At 37.7% G+C, this 16,360-nt stretch overlaps 1 protein-coding gene across 1 annotated transcript in view; it reads left to right on the forward strand.

Moving 5' to 3' along the window:
• ZNF654 (zinc finger protein 654) overlaps nucleotides 1-16,360 on the forward strand; it is a 30,423-nt gene extending 14,063 nt beyond the window's left edge. Inside the window, exons 5-9 of the mRNA XM_068180442.1 lie at nucleotides 3,143-3,345; nucleotides 4,072-4,211; nucleotides 8,315-8,456; nucleotides 9,874-12,199; nucleotides 12,550-16,360. Of these exons, the coding sequence (XP_068036543.1) occupies nucleotides 3,143-3,345; nucleotides 4,072-4,211; nucleotides 8,315-8,456; nucleotides 9,874-12,199; nucleotides 12,550-12,557 (2,819 nt within the window). The 3' untranslated portion in view covers nucleotides 12,558-16,360. The remainder of the gene's footprint in view (nucleotides 1-3,142; nucleotides 3,346-4,071; nucleotides 4,212-8,314; nucleotides 8,457-9,873; nucleotides 12,200-12,549) is intronic.

A 16,360-nucleotide genomic window follows, 5' to 3' on the forward strand; every position in this document is an offset into this window, starting at 1 on the left:
AAAAATACCCAAGCTACAGTAAAGTCTATACTAACATGTTAAGCAACAGTGTTCACAGGGGACCTCTTAAATTTTTTTTTAGTTTGATAGTGATGGGAAATGCCAGCTCTTCTCTAGTTATTATGATGTAGTGCCTGATAGAAACTCATCACTGTTTGTGACAGTGTGTTCACTGAGAGAAAGGAAGAACATGAAAGTCAGAACAACTCAGTGAGCTGCCTTCTTAACCAGAACAAGGGTTTTGATAGCAAATTAACATCATTATGCCTTTGTTGTTCTGTCTCTTTTGTGAAACAACTGCTTGAGCAACAGATTTACTCATGATTTTTATTAGATATCTCATAAAGATCTAGTCAAATACCTACAGAAACAAAATGAAAACCAAGATGAACCTTGTTTTGTTCTGCATTACATGGTTTTGGTGATGATGGGAAATTAGGTCTTGATCTCCCTCTCTCCAGCAAAGAATTAGTTTAGTCCTTTGCTGTAATGATTCTCTTGGTCATCATGAATCCTCTCTATGATGGATAATAGTTTGAGGATGTTTGTTTTTAACCTGGCAGAGCAAGAATGAGACGTGTTGTCACTAGATGAGCACTTTGTTCCCTTTTGTTTCAGGCTGCATCTCCTTCCCCTCTGCTGAGAGATTTTCTCTCCTTTTACCTTGATATCCTCACACACACCCTTGCCACATCTCATCTGTGCTGACAAAAGTTTTATTTTAGATAATTTATATTTTGAAAGCCTGTTCTTTCTTCCTCTTGCTTCCTCTAAAATTTGATTCTTGTGAAGTCTTACACAAAGCAAACATCCTCTGCTGCTTTATAGGCTAGCAGTGTTTAGTGTGTATTTTGAAACTTGGCCATGTAGCTCCCTCAGGGGTTATTTAAATAGGAAAAACAGCCTATTATTGCTGAATCACCAACCATTCCTTGCAAAAATCAGTTTGTGTGAACTACATAATCCTGTCTGGATTCAATAACTCCATGGACAAGCTTAGGCCAAGACAAACCTCCCTGTGTCTGTCTTTCCAGGAGTTGTAGTAAACTTTCACATGTCACAATCTCTTTGGAGATGGCTGGAAACAAAGCAGTCATTGAGTTGAAAGAAAAATAGTAGGGTTGAAATATAGGAACAATCAACTTATAATGGACTAGGAAGAATGAGGTGGGCATCTAGAAGAGAACATGACAGAGTGCAGTCAGATGGAGCAGTTAATGATTTTCTGAGGTGCTGGTTGATGTCTGTTGCTCTAAAGCAAAGCATCACTGCCTGGGTAAGAATAAATGGTGTTTCTTAGTGTCTCTAGGCTTGGCCAAACACTACTATAGCTGGCAGTTGTCATAGGTTTGGGGGGGTTAGAAGAGCTCTGTGTGCTGCCCTGGGAAAATAGGACATTCCAGGACAGGGAGGGAGCAGTGCCCTGCCAGCAGCATCAGTGAAACTTTGAAAACAGAGGAGGCTGTAGGAACCCCCATCCTTGGAGAGCTCCTGCTGGCAGTGGTGTAGGGTGTGGAGGTGCCCTTTCCTGAGAGAGGAGGCTGTCAGAGTCTCATTTCTGGAGCAGAAGGGACCTGAGAGTTCCCCACACCAGATGGGAATGGTAGAACAGGGTGAGCTGTGCTGTGCAGTGCAGTTCTCCTTCGTTCAAGGGAAAAGGATGTTACAGCCACCTGTTAGATGGGCAGCTTTTTCTTACCATTAGCACTTACCAAAGCTGAGTATTTCCAGCCTTATTTTTCAGTAACGCTTGCATACAAAACAGAGGATGTAGTTCATTATCCTAAGGGTGGTAATTGAGAAAAGGAGAGGCCTTTACTTGGCTCTAAGGACTTTTCCATATAATGACTTTTTCTTGCAGTTCATTGCCCCCATTGGACACTGGCTTGCCTTTTAGTCCTCTTGTTTTCTGAGCTTGTTCTCAAAAGTGCTAATGGGAATGAGATGTTTCTTTCTTACAGTGCATCTGTTAACAAATCAAACTGAAACCTGACACGTTGAATTATACTGCTTAAATGTTCATTAGCATGGAACACTGCTAGCTTGCATAAAAATAAAGATGCTAGAGAAATCGTGGGTTTGAGGGTAAGGAATGATTGCAATCCTAAAAAAAAAAAAAGCTTTAATTGAAAGCTTATTGTACAAGTAATCTCTTCATTTTGGGGGAAAAAATTCTTTGTTCTGTTTGTGGATTTTAGTAACCATTTTTAAGTATCACTTCAAGTTGCTTGTAATTAATACAGATTGCTTCTGTATGAACTTTCAACTTTCACTGACTTTAAATTGACAGTCTTATTCTTTCTTTCTTTAAAACATGAGACACTAAAGTTGTAGCCTTGTAGCTAGTGATATTTTAAGTTTTAATCCACAGAGATACCACTATCTGTATGATCGTTTATAATAAAGATGCAAGACATGTCTTTTAGGTATTTCTGAATTTCCAGTTATTTCAATGTTGAGTATTTTCAGTATCTCACTTGAAATTATTTAATTCCAATATTAGTGTTAATATTATCTTTTAGAGCTGAAAAAAAAAAAATCCAGAAATTAGGAGCCAGAATTTAAAGGTATTTAGATAGGAATTTTGTCCAGTAGCACTTACAGAGGACGATATGTTTTCCAAGCAAGCAAAATCAAGGCATTCAAAGCTTCTTAAGGCACTAGCATGTGAATTGTAGTTAACTTTTTTCACCACTTTGAGGTCTTACATTTTAATGGATAATGAGTCTCTTGAGGTTTTTTCAAGTACTTATAATTATAGCTTTGGAGGTGATGTCAATCTTACACTTCTGACAGTCACATGGATTCTACTGCTGAGAAAGGAGGGAATTTTCTTTCTTTAAAATGCTCACATCTGCTTCTATATAATATAAATTTGACCAATACTTTGCAGCACCTTGTGTTAACTTGTTCAAACAAAATACTGAATTAGATTACTGGTTTAAGAAAAATAACAATTTCTGTTTCCAAGCAGAAGGACAGATTTCTTAAGGTATTTAATTTAATATTTGATAGACTTTTTTAGCAGAGCCTTTATTTTTTTCTTGATATTATTTGTTATTAAAAACAACATTACATTTAGATATATTTGTTGTTTGGACTTCATATTCTAATTGCCTTTAAATCTTTCTTTTCTGTGCAGTTAACAAATATTTAAGCTCTGAAAATCCACTGTTCTTTGAACTCCGTGCCAGATACCTTATTGCCTGTGAACGCATCCCTGAGGCAATGGCTCTTATCAAATCTTGCATAAATCATCCAGATATCAGTAAAGATCTGTATTTCCATCAAGCTCTTTTCACCTGTCTTTATATGTCACCATTAGAAGATCAGCTATTCCAGGAGGTATTGTTTGTCAGTATACATTTCTTTTTTACAATGAAGTGGTGCTTTATACTTGCTGTGTACGAGTTGTCAAGAGGAGCATGTGGAGCTCTGATTTTGTGGAATCAAATGTCATAAAATCAGGCAGCCACACTGGTGTTGCTCAACTTAGTGCTGGCTTAAGCTTGGAAAAGTTGAATGTGAAGTGCCTACAAATCTTGTTGACCTAAATGCAATTTTTTGGTCAAGTATTCTTGTAGATGTAGTTCCTAAATATTTTGTGACTGCAGTGTATTGACTATTTCATTATTGACAATTTTAGTAAAAGCACTTGAGCCTAATTGATGTTAATCATACATTATATAGCTTTGTTAAAGTTTTTTAATGATGCCCCAATATGTAAAATGACACTTGAGCTGAATGTGGCCCTATTTTATCACTGATAGCATTTGGTAAATAAAAGTGCTTTTCTTAACCTTGTTTTATGAAAAGTGGCAAGAACAAGCAAAGAAGTGCTTTTGTGTTGTATTTTAATTTCTCAGGCAATTATTCTGCTGGTCATTAGTCTAAGAAATATGAAAGAGCTCAAATACTTCCAAATTCTTTACTTGTAGATGTACACAAAAGCCATTCCAAAGACATCCAATGTTAATAGCAATTCCTGAAGTTTTTAGTAGAGCAAGGTCTGATTGGTTTTGATTTCATGTCAGCAAATTGATCTAAATCGATTTTATTTTAATTGTATAGCACTTGTTGAGGACTGATTGCAAGAGTGGAATTGAGATCATCTGCAACACTGAAAAAGAAGGGAAGACTACCTTAGCCTTACAGCTTTGTGAATCCTTCCTAGTCCCACAGCTCCAAAATGGGGACATGTATTGTATATGGTAAATACTTTATTTCTGGGGGAGCAGCTGAGCAGAAAATACATGCTTATTGCCAAAATGAAACTCACCTAACTTAAAAATACCAGATAAAAATGATTTTTAAATGTTCCTGGTGCTTCTGTTGTGCCTGTTTGCCCTTTTACACACAGTTGTAGACAGGGTAGCCTAGTAGTTCATAACTTGTTATTTACTGTTTCCAAGTAAAAAAAAAATGAACCTTTACATACCTTACCTAGAAATGTGGCATTTATTGTTAGCAGAATGCAGTCTGTAGGCTTAACCATGTAGATATCTTGCTCTGTAACTGTAGTGTGTCACCAGTGTGCCTAAAAAGAGAATGTGTGGTGCTGGAAATGTGCTGTTAATTATGGAAACTTGGATGTCATGAACAGAGGTATCACCTCGATGGTGTTCTCTAGAAGACATTGAAGATGTCTTCACACACATTCAATTATCTTGATACCTGGACTTCTTTTTAGGGCTAAGAAGTGTTTTCTAGAGTGTTGCCAACTAATTTCATCATTCTGAGGACTGAAAGATGGCTAAGGAATATAATGCTTCTGTTGAGCCTGTATAATTTCTGTACCTAAATGAACATCTGCATTACTTGATAAAATGTGCTTTATGTAGTTAAAGCAAAATATCCTAGCAAGGATTTGATAGAGATCAAATTGTCAATCTATTTAACTAATATTTATATTGAGTTCAGGAGCTACCTTGGATTTATTTGTTTAGATTCCAGGAAATCAAAAAGCTTTGTTGTCTTGAGAAACTAATGAAAGTTAGATAAGATAATGTTTACTTTGGTATTAATATTTTTCCTTAACTACTGGACTGTAGGAGGAGTAATTGCTCAATCAAAACCATTGGGATTATGATAATGACATCCATTTACAGTACAATGTGTTGGTAACAGCTACTGACTCTTTTCATCCAGTCTGTCTACGAAAAGATGGACAGGACTCTCCCCATAGGAAAGATGAAGTTGAATCAAAAAGGTAGAGTTGGTGTGAGCTCAGTGGGAATTGAATCCATCTTTGCAGATTCCTGCCCAAAAGCTGCATCTCCCTATTTCTTACTAGGAAATTACAGATGTAACCTCCATGGATTAATGCTTTCTCTTTGGGGGAGTCAGTTTTTGAAGAAGTGCATTTTCAGTACTGTAATTAAAACTCCCTTTTGCTGTAATAACATGTTGACCTTGCTCTTGCCCAGCTGATTGAGTTTTGCATCATCCATTTTTGAAATTGCTGTTCAAAGCAAGATGTATCTCTTTGTTCTGGCAAATCAGATGTCAAAGATGAAATTCCAGTAGAGGCTTGAGTACTGTATGATACCTGGTTTTCAGGGAAATAATCTTGGCATCTCTCAGTACTTTAATTTATTCAGAATGTAGAACTTGGGGATCTTTGGAAGAGAGTTCAGAGCAGTTCTGTCTGTGCAGCTCAAACAGATGTATCATTCTTCACAGATGCTGAGCCTTTACAATTGTGTTCCCAACAAGAACTCTGTGTAATACTTAATAGCTCATGGAGACTGCAGCAAAACTTGTGAAGGCATGACTATACTGTAGTCCAATTTTTTTAAGAAGTAGGAGCCAGGTTAAATTAACCTACAGAGTCAGTTTTTCCCCGGGGAAGATTTTAGTGTCTCTAGCACAGTATAAGTCATCTCACCTTGTCTGGAACTGAGGTCCTTGCAGATCTAACAGAGATCTAGCTGGTAACACTACAAGCAAAGATAAAACAACAAAACAGATTAGAAAGCTGTAAATAGTAGATATTTGCTACAGCCTAAATGAAATCTTCAAGCTAAAACCATTAGCTGTCATCTTGGAGGATGATGAACTTTAAGGAGCTTGGTCACAAAACTCAAATTTTCACTGATGTTAAGAATAAATTCTAGATTCAGATGAACAAATATTTTTTCTGAAGTGAAATCATCAAGCAAGCTGTGCTTGGTCATAATAAAAATATTTTTGTGTGAAGTAATGGTAATAAATCAATTCATAATACTTTTTATTAAAGTGTTGTCTTTTCAGGAAGACACACAATATTTTGATGGAGCAGGCATAGATGGCCTTCCTTCTCTGACAGAAGATTTTAAAATGCTATTTTGGCTGTTTTCAGGTGATTCCTATGCAGTAAATTCAGCAAGTAAAAGAATTTTTACCACAGGTTTGATCAGTCTTTTGGTAAAGCATGTTCCCTGCTTATTAAGAGTAGCAAAGGGTTTAGATCCAGCTAAATTAGCGAGGGTTTAGCCATCATTTCATGTTGCTGGTGGAGGCACACAGTGGTTTTGGTATTTTGTAGGTAGTTAAGAGGCTGGAATGCATGATTGCCTCTGGTAAAGAGGTGTTGTGTTGTGTGATCTCCCAGTAACAATTTAAGTTGTCCCAACAAAGTCAGAAGTGGACTTGAAAAAGAGAAGCCATTGTATTGACATAGAAAAATAAAACTAAAAGACTAAAATACTCTTTCATGTCAGGGTCGAAGTAAATGGTGGGTAACACCTTGTTCTTCAGCCATGCAGCTCTTCCTTCTACTTCCGGTTTTCTGCTTTCCTTTTACAACTCCTTCCTTGTGCCAGCCTAGTCTGAACACACAGCAAGCCCCTTTAACCACTAATCTCTCAAGAAAAATTTGATTTTTCTCACATTCTTTGGGATTAGTATTGAAATGGCTTGCTCTGAAATGGTGTGAGGCAAAGCAGAGAATGAGATGCATTATTGAATTGTAACATATAACAGCAACACTACTCAGTTCTTACTTCTGTACTTCAGGTTGAGACTTCTACTGAGTTGTTAAGAATGGTTTAGTGCATGAAGACACTAATTTCAAACTTGCATATGAAGTTTGCAAATATGTAGGATTCAGGTTTCCAGCCTGGTAAAGGCAGAGGTGAGCAGTTTGTATCTTTAGAAAACCAGGAAGACTTTGTGTGTAGAGCTGCTTATAGGTCTCCCTTTTCAGTTTCCCCCATAAGCTTGATCATTCTTTCAACTTTAGTTCTCTTGGGTTCTGACTGAAAGAAAACAATCAATGTCTCAGTGTCAAGCAGAATTCCAGAGCTGTTCTGAACTTAAAAGTGGAGTTGGTTTTGTCATAGGCAGTTCTGTCATTTCCCTTCCTTCAGGCTCGGAGCTCACTAAGAGAAGCTTAACCTCAAAAGGTTTGTCTGACTCTGGAAATCAGCCAAATATTTTGCCAGTAACCAGGTTTGTTTTCTGAGGGAGGAGCCTGCTGGAGTAGAAAAGTGTCTTTCTTCAGAAAATGAAAGTCAGTGGCTCCTGCTTTCATTGTAATGCTGTGGTGGGATTTCTCCGGAGTCCTAGCTAGACCTAGCCTTTGTGTGAGATCTTAGTGCTGGCAAAAATCTTCTTGTGACTAAAAGGTAGCCCAATTGCCTTCCTAAGTCTCTGAATTAAAGTGCACAGAACTCTGATGCTCTAAGCTTCAATTAGCTCTGTTTTATAGGCTGGCACATCACTTGAGCAGAGTTCAGCAGTAATCTGTTCTTACATTTCCTTTTCTCAGACAGGAATGTTATTTAACTGCAGGTCATAGAGATGTAGCATAGCTGTAGAGCCTAAAAGTTTGGTGTAAATGCTCTAGGCAGAAAATTGTACTGTAATAAGTGGAGAACATCACTATTTCTTGCCACATCAGAAGCTTCCTGTTCTGCTTCCATTTTTCACATTAAAAAGCTTCTTTTCCTGGAGGACTCTTCATCCTTGTATTGGAAGTGCTTAATCCCAAGAGCATACAGATATTTATTGCCTGTGATGTTGAGGGCTAGGTGCTGTTCCATCTGATTTTATTGTGCACTTCTCTGAAACTGAGCTGAATACATGAATGTTTTGTTGAATATTTAATTGGTTGGTGATAGGAGATACCCTGAATGCTTTAACAAAGTAATTAAGTTGCGTTTTCCGTTGTGCACGTTGTGTGCAGTCGTGGTGTTAATTAGGTCAGTATTACACCCTCAAATATGATTTTAATCACAGAATATGCAAACAATTGGATTTAGTAATGCATTGTGCTTAGTGAGAGAGTTCTAAAACTCAATGTAACTGGAATATTTTATTCTCTACCTAACAGGGACCTGATCTTCATTTGGAGTAAACTGCAGCTCAAATCTAATCCATCCAAACAAGTATTTGTGGACCAGTGCTACCAGCTTCTAAGAATTGCTACAAATGTCAGAGTAATTTTCCCTTTCATGAAAGTCATTAAGGATGAAGTAAGTTGTTGTGTTTGTTTTCACCTTATCCACCATTCTTTTGGTAACCAATTAAAGTAAAAAGAAGTGATGTTTATATTGTGTAATGACTACTTTTGGTGGAAAGTTATAAAAGAGAGGTTAGGGAAGGACACAGTATTATCTTTAAAATTTTGTCAGGTTCCAGAATGGGCTTCAATATTATGATTGCTTGTGTGGTTTTATGGTTTATTTTTTTAAACTGAATTCTGAGTTTTTCTGTTTCTGCAGCAAGTTTGAGGAATAAGTCCATGGAATAAATGTGAATGATTTATTGGTTGGGTTTTTTTTTTCAGCCTGACCTCTTGGAAATAGGATCTGTGTAATTGTATGTACCCTTCATCCTTGTTAAATTCTGAATCTTTTTACCAATTCTAATCAAATCTGGAAAAAATTGCTTAATATAACATAAAGGAAAAGGCAGAATAATACAGGTGAAGACATTATTTTGCTTCAGAAAATTGTGCTGTATTTCATGCTTCATATCTCAGTCTTATTCTGCCCCATCTGCAAAAGATGTCACATGCAATGCTTTGCACACAGGCCTGAGACTTGTCTCCCAACAAATGTTATTTGTCACTGACCTGACTTAACAGAGCTCCTTCATATTTTATGCCCTAAATGAATTCTAAATTTTGTCAGATCTCAATGCATTAATTTGTTGCTGTTCAAGGGTATGTATTCTAAAATGCTTGTGGTGATATTAATAATTGTATTTGCATCTGAATAGTCTCATTATTATAATAATCCCCTACTTATGGAGCATTGTCTATATTTCTTAGAACCCAAATACAGGAAGTATTAATTATTTCTGAATTTCCTGTACCTCTTTTGACTTTAATCTGGTGCCTGTTGGGTAGTGTATTTCTGATTGTTCCTCTGAGTTCCATGTTCAAGACAGGGCCCCCAGCTTGAAGTGTGGAACAGGAGATCTGCTCATTGGAAGGATGGGTCATCAATTTTGGAAAATAAAGCCTTTTAGACTTCTTGGTCATGGGTTGTTCAAAACTGTGAGCAATATTACCATGGTTTTTATGTAATTCAAGCTAAAAAAGTTACAAGGCCAAAATACAGAGGAACTGTCCAATTATAGTGCGAAGCAGCCTAGGTAATGAAGAGGCAGGCTGATATGATCTCTTGCACTCTGGTTTATATCCCCAAATAATTGTCTTTAAATAGAGAGCTGCATGGGGCAGAGCTGAAGCTTTGTAGCTGTGCAGCTTTCAGTGCAAACCATTTTTGTATCTGTATTTATAGCCTTGTCTGAGAAATATTTTAAAACGTTCATGCCCTTGGGGCAAGGTCAGTAGCAGGATGCTTTTCTGCTTTGCAATAGATGAATATAAATATGTGGGATGTTTGGGAATTGTTGATGTACGCTGTGATTTCCTTCCTGCAGGTTGGTGAAGATGGCCTTCAGATCTGTGTTGAGATATGTGGATGTGCCCTACAGCTGGACCTCCGTGAAGATCCCAACATGAAAAGTCTTATTTATAAAGCAATCGCTCACTTTCTGCCAAATGACTTGGAGATCCTCAGAATTTGTGCTCTCTCCATCTTTTTCCTGGAGCGCACCTTGGAATCGTACTACACTGTTGAGCACTTGTACAAATGTGCAGATGAAGAATACAATGAGTGCACTAGTTCTGTTCAGAACCGTGTGCGGTTCGAGCTGCTGCCCATCTTGAAGAAAGGATTGTTTTTTGATCCCGAGTTCTGGAATTTCTTGATGATCAAGCAGAATTGTTTAGCCTTGTTGGGGGATAAAGCCTTGGATGGCTTGAGTGAAAGTACACTGGAAAACTCTCCTGCAAACACAGAGAAAACAGCAGAGTACAGGGCTCTGGGTGAGGAACGTGGCTGTTTAGCAGATGTCAGCAATGGGGAGCTTGACCCTGGAAACTGCTCCAGAGCCCGCTCCAAAGGGAATGCCAGGAAGAACCACCAAGCTCTTGAGGCATCCAAAACGTTGGATCAGACTGAACCAAGGCACCGCTGTGTGATCTGCAACAAGGAGTTCCTTGGGGATCACATAGTGAAACACGCACAAGCTCATCAAAAAAAGGGCAGCTTCTCCTGTGTGCTTTGCACCAGGAAGTTCAGGCAGAAAGGACTCATGCTGAAGCACTTAAGGAATCATGTCAGGAAGATAGAAAGGCAACATCTTGCTGCAGCTCTTGAGGCTGGTCAGGAGGCTCCTGCTCTTCATGAAGTGCAGTGTTCAGGTGTTTCTATGTCTCTTGAAAATGGGAATTCTGAGGGTTCCAAAGATACTGAACCAGAGGCTACAGTAGCTACAGTAGCTCCAAGTTCTGATCAGGTCCAAGAGGAGGCTGAGACTGCAGAACAGGTTTTTGAGGCAGTGGAAAACCATCTAAGTGACCAGGATGATGCTACTGAAAACAGTAGTGACAGCTGTTTTAATAATGTTCCTGATGCTTTAAGTACAGAGAGTTTGCCTGAGGATGATGAGAGCTCCAGTAAAGAGTCACCCATTCTGCATAAAGTGAATGGAGTGTTTTGCCCTCAAAAAGATATTGATGCTTTGGACGAGGAAGGAACCTTTAAGTGCCCTGCTAATGGTTGTGCTAGAATGTTTAAAAAAATAAGATTCCTCAACAAACACGCCAGAAAAAGTCACCCAACTGATCTGAAGGTGCAGCAGCATATAATGAAATGGAATAAAGGAAAATGCCGCTTCTGCCAGAGGAAATTTGCTGATTCCCAACATTTTATAGACCACCTGAAGAGACATGTGTATCCAAATGTTTACTTTTGTTTACACTTTAATTGTAATCAGAGATTTAAGCTGTCAACTGAGCTTGCAGAACATATGAAAAGTCACAGTGTGTTTAAAGCTCAGTGCAATTTCTCAAACTGCTGTGAGCTATTTGAGGAGCTCCCTTTGCTGTATGAACACGAGGCTCAGCATTATTTAAATAAAACCCCAGAATGTTCAGAAGATGCAAGTGAAAAAGATTCTTCAGATGAACCTTCAGAACTTTGTAGTTACCAAGATGATGATGAATCTGTTAATGACAAAGAAAGTGTAGATTTACCAATTCCAACATGGAAGTCAAGGAAGGATTCTGCAGAACCAAAGACATATATTCAAAGTGTGGAGAAGAAAGCAAATAATGTAATTCACAACGGAAATGAAAGCTCATCTGAGGGTAGTGCTCCAGTTTTAAGTTTGATAGACCAAAAGACACCTGTGTTACAGCCCAATCCTGAAAACTGTAATGTTGTTAGTGACCAACTGGTCAATGGGCACAGTGACCCAGATCAGACATCATCCAAGGCAGCCCAGATACCTTTGGACAGAGTAGCAGATGAAACACGGACAGAAAATGGGTCAGTGTTACCAGTTTTACAGAATTGTCACGATGCACCACAAAATAATGCTCCTGCAGCCTCACAAGTACCTTCTAAACCAAATCAGACAACAGAGACTACTTCATATGGTGTCATCCTAACAAAACCCTACGTCAGACCATTGCCTCCCAGTTACCTTGATGAACGTTATATTAGCATGCCAAAACGGAGAAAAATTTTGGCTGATGAAGTAGATGCTTACTCTGAACAAGACAAAATTTGTAGCAAATCAACAGAAAGATTTAGATGTGGCAACTGCTTGACCATCTACTGTAATTCAGAAGCACTTGAGGCTCATCTTGCACAAAAGAAGTGTCAGACGCTCTTTGGATTCGATTCAGATGATGAAAGTAAGTCCTGCAGTCCTTCCATGCTGGTTTCTTTGGCAGTCAATAGCAATCAGAAAATGGTCTTTGAAAACAGGAATAGATAAGACACACACTAACTAAATCACAGTACTCTGCTAAATTGGAATTTAAATAAATTCAATAAATTGGAAGTTGAAATTGGACATGCTGTTCAGAATAAGAAAAGAGGTGTGAGAATTTGTAGGCAAACTAATGGAAAAGACTTCTGATAAAACAGAACGGGGTGGTTCAATCTGTCTTTCCTTGCATGTTTGAAACTAAATATGGTGAAAAACATAAGCAGTGTTCTAGATTAAGGAATGATTTACATTCTGATATTTTGTCTTTTACAGGTGCCTGATTCAATGTTGTGGAAAAGTATCAGATGAGGAGTGGTGTAAGGAAACACTATGTGAAGCAGCATCAGTTTGTTTCCCAGTTGGCCTTAATCATGAAGCAGTCTCAAATTCCTATAGAAAAACATGACCTTGATAAAGAGAAAGCACATTTTCTAGATGAAACTCACAAAGAAGTAATAGGAGCTCTGCAGGTCTTGAGTCCAGAAAAGTTGCTACAAAACCCCCAAAGTACCAGTTATCCAAAAAAGCCATGTTAATTCCAAATGTATGATTGAAGCTTAGTGGCACAGCTTTTCTATCATGAAGGTTGAAAGACAATGAGGCATAGAGGTGAGCAGGCAGAGGAAGCAGAGGTGTTCATTGCCTTGTGGAAATCCAGCCAGCCAGTTATGAAAGCTGCTTCAGTGGTTAATAGGTATCTGTCCACACAGCTGAGAAGGAATCATTCAAGGAGGTGTTGCATTCTTACCTTGTGGATAAAGGCATAAAGAAACCATGCAGTCTTTTTTTTTTTTTTTAAGTCTGAGTGTGTGAGTCCATTATCTGCTCAAAAGCATGGAGCTTGTTTCATAAACTTCTACTCAGAATCCAAAGAGGAATGTGGAGGGAAATCTTGAGCTAGATGGGATGCTGGAATAGCCAAAAACTTGAAATACAGAGCAAACAGGAAAAAGTGAGTTGATGTACTATTTTGTGAGACTTCTACACAGTGGAAATCAGATGCGTGCAAGAGAAGCCCTTTGCAAGGCTGAGGTAAAAGTGACTCCTGTAAAACATCTGCTGTAGGTGTGGGAAGACCAACACAAGTGATAGAATGTGTGGGTATTAACAGCAGCTGATGGAAGCAAATCTGGAATGTTGGGAGGGTTATGCTTGCAGAGTTAAACTAATATTCTGCAAGCACACAAGTCCCTCAGCTGTTGGTAGGACAGACAAAAGTGTGAGAAGGCAAATAAGCAGAGCACATCAGGTTGGGGTGAACAAAAAAGGTCAGGAAGAACCTGTTTCACATCTGTTTTGTTGCTTAATGGTGATAAGCCACAACTCAGTACTGTCACTAATTATTCATTGTCTAGACGGGAGAAAACAGGGATCCTCTCAATCCTGAAGACACATTGCAATCCTATTTAGTTGCATCCCTTGCAAGGACAACCTTTCCCAGAGTCTGGTGAAGGAGTTACTTAAATGTTAAGCACTTTATTCACAATTCACTGTTCATAGAAACAATCACAATGTGAAGACATGAAATAAGAGTTCTTCAGTTCTATATGGAAAACTGAAATACAGAAGATTTTTGAAACCAAAAAGATGTTGTTGTAGATTTTGGTCTTCCTACCCTAAGGCAGAGGTGTGGCAAACATGCACGTTGTCCAATTACTGTGCTAATTTATCCTCTAATTTATCTGACACTGTCTTGCCACGTGATGTTTTTTTATTTGGGATCCTGTTCTATGAAAATTGTAGTGGGATTGCAGGCAGGGGAGGCACAGGTCTGAGAACTGATGTTCAGAGTCATTCCAGAAATGTAGGGCAGCACAGAGCAGTTGTTCCTGCTCAGCTGTCACTGAAAAGTTTGTCACAGTGTGTGCAGGGCTTAAATCAACAGGTGGGTGAAAATTAATGAAAAAATCAGGGGGTGCATAAACGCCCCGTTCATTGTAGCAATGGCTCACTCTTGCAAACCCAAGGGTTTCTCTGTAGCATTGGCTGTGAAGTAGTTCTGGAACATAAACTCAGTAGTTCAGTAATGCCTCTGCTAATAAACCTCTGGAAGTAAACAGATATTTGCATTAATTCTGCTTTCTTTCCCCTTCCTGCAAGGTAAAAAGAGTGCTAATTCAAAATCATGTTCTTGAGCTCTAGAAGAGTTTTGCCTTAACTTTGAGTTGGATTAACATATAAAAGGTTATAAAATTATGATCACAGGTATGTGTGCATTACATGAATCCCAGTTATGGCCCACTTCCAGAGATTTGTATGATGTCTGAGGCACCAAAGAATTTTTTTTTGCAGTTGCAAAAAACCTAATTTAATGCATCTTTCATTATATATGCATATATACACACTATATATATATTTACATGTATAAATACATAAAAAGTTTTAAACATGAAGTTAATGGGGTCCTTATCAGACAAATGCACTTTGACTTTTTTACTTTCAAGATACCAACTAATTTTTAAGGACCCGGGTACTGTGTTGAATGTTCCCAGTCTTTCCCTTCTTGCTTGACATTGCTTAAATATATTTGGGGGAAAAAAGGTTCATTTTAAAGTATTATAGTTCTTAAAATCTAAAAAGTGAGTCAACAAAGATACAACAAAGATGCTTGTGTCAAATCTTTTTAATGTACTTTTTAATCTTTGGTGCTTTTTTGCTTTTTCCCTGGAGCTCCATATGTCTGAAGATGCTTTAAAAACATGATTAAAACTTGTATTATCTTTGGTTTAAATGTATAGATAAATGCATCTGTGTACATGCATAAACTGTGACCATAATTTTTTGTACCTGCATTAAATTCATTTTTGTTCCAAGATGGTTTTCTGGGACACCACCATTTGTTTCTCTCATGTATTCAGTGTGTACACTCTGGAGAACAGGAAAATATGAACTTTTACGTAGGTGAAGATGAGCATCGTCTAACAATTATCAGGAATCTGTTAAATTGACTTAAAGTAGCAAGTGGGTGGTAATGTTTTAAAATAATTATTTCCCCTTCAAAAGACATTGCATTTTCTTTAAGCCATTCTCTGATACCTGTTGGTATTCTCAGATAATTGCAGTATTAAGCAACTTTAATCAGAGGCAAAAAGATACTTGGATCATGTGTGGAGTAATTCTAATCATGTGTGGAATAATTCTTCATGCTTTTTAAGGATTCTTTTATTTTGAGTAAGCCTGCAACTTCTAAGGCTGAAAACAGATTACAAGTCTTGAAAGTTGGAGGCTTTTCAGTTGATTTTTTTTCCCCAGGCATTAAGCATTGTGTGATATAATTGGAAATCCTTGAAGATATATCACTTAGATTCAATAAAACCTGAAGTACATGTGTAATGTAAGCCTCCAGCTACCCTAAAGCTGCCTGAAGTTATCCATGAGCTTAGGAGCCTTGTTGCATCAAAGTTGGTGCAATTCAGTGCTCATAATTGTATTTAATTACATTCCTCCAGCTGGATTAAGACTTTCCTTTTAAGAGTGTCTCCTCTAACCCCATCCTGTTTCACTGTAAAGGTCATGTAATTTCTAATTCCAAAAAGCTGCTGCTTGGTGTAGGCACCTTTTCACAAAAAAAAGGAATACTGAAAGTAGGTTGCAAGTGGTCATATCTGTGGGACAAGGTCACTGGTACTTTGGTTATTTAGCCATATTCATAAAAATTATATTAATTGTATAGTTTGGATAATTTATAACATTAAACTTTGTGATTTTTATATCACATGGAAGGTTCAGCTGTACTCATTTCTTTTATTGTGTAACACCAGTGCTATGGACAAAAGACCCAACGGGGGTGGTAGTGTTACTATTTTCTTAATTTATTTGGTACTGTATAACACCTTTCTGATTAAATGCAGTGTATGCATTTTGGGACTCTTAATTTGTAAAAGCTGTTACAGGTTCAGCAAGAAAGGAAATTTGTGCTTCCTTGTTGAATGTTAAATTATTTTACTTTGCATTTTATATAAGAGTACAAATTAAAACTGAGCCATCAAACTGCAATAAATCTACAGTAGTGTTTCATTTTAAAGACCTTTTGTACTGTACATAGATTTGTTCAATAAAACATTGTCTTTGTTGTTGATAGAAA

Source organism: Anomalospiza imberbis, chromosome 2 (genome assembly GCF_031753505.1).
Source record: "Anomalospiza imberbis isolate Cuckoo-Finch-1a 21T00152 chromosome 2, ASM3175350v1, whole genome shotgun sequence".
Classification (NCBI taxonomy): Eukaryota; Metazoa; Chordata; class Aves; order Passeriformes; family Viduidae; genus Anomalospiza; species Anomalospiza imberbis.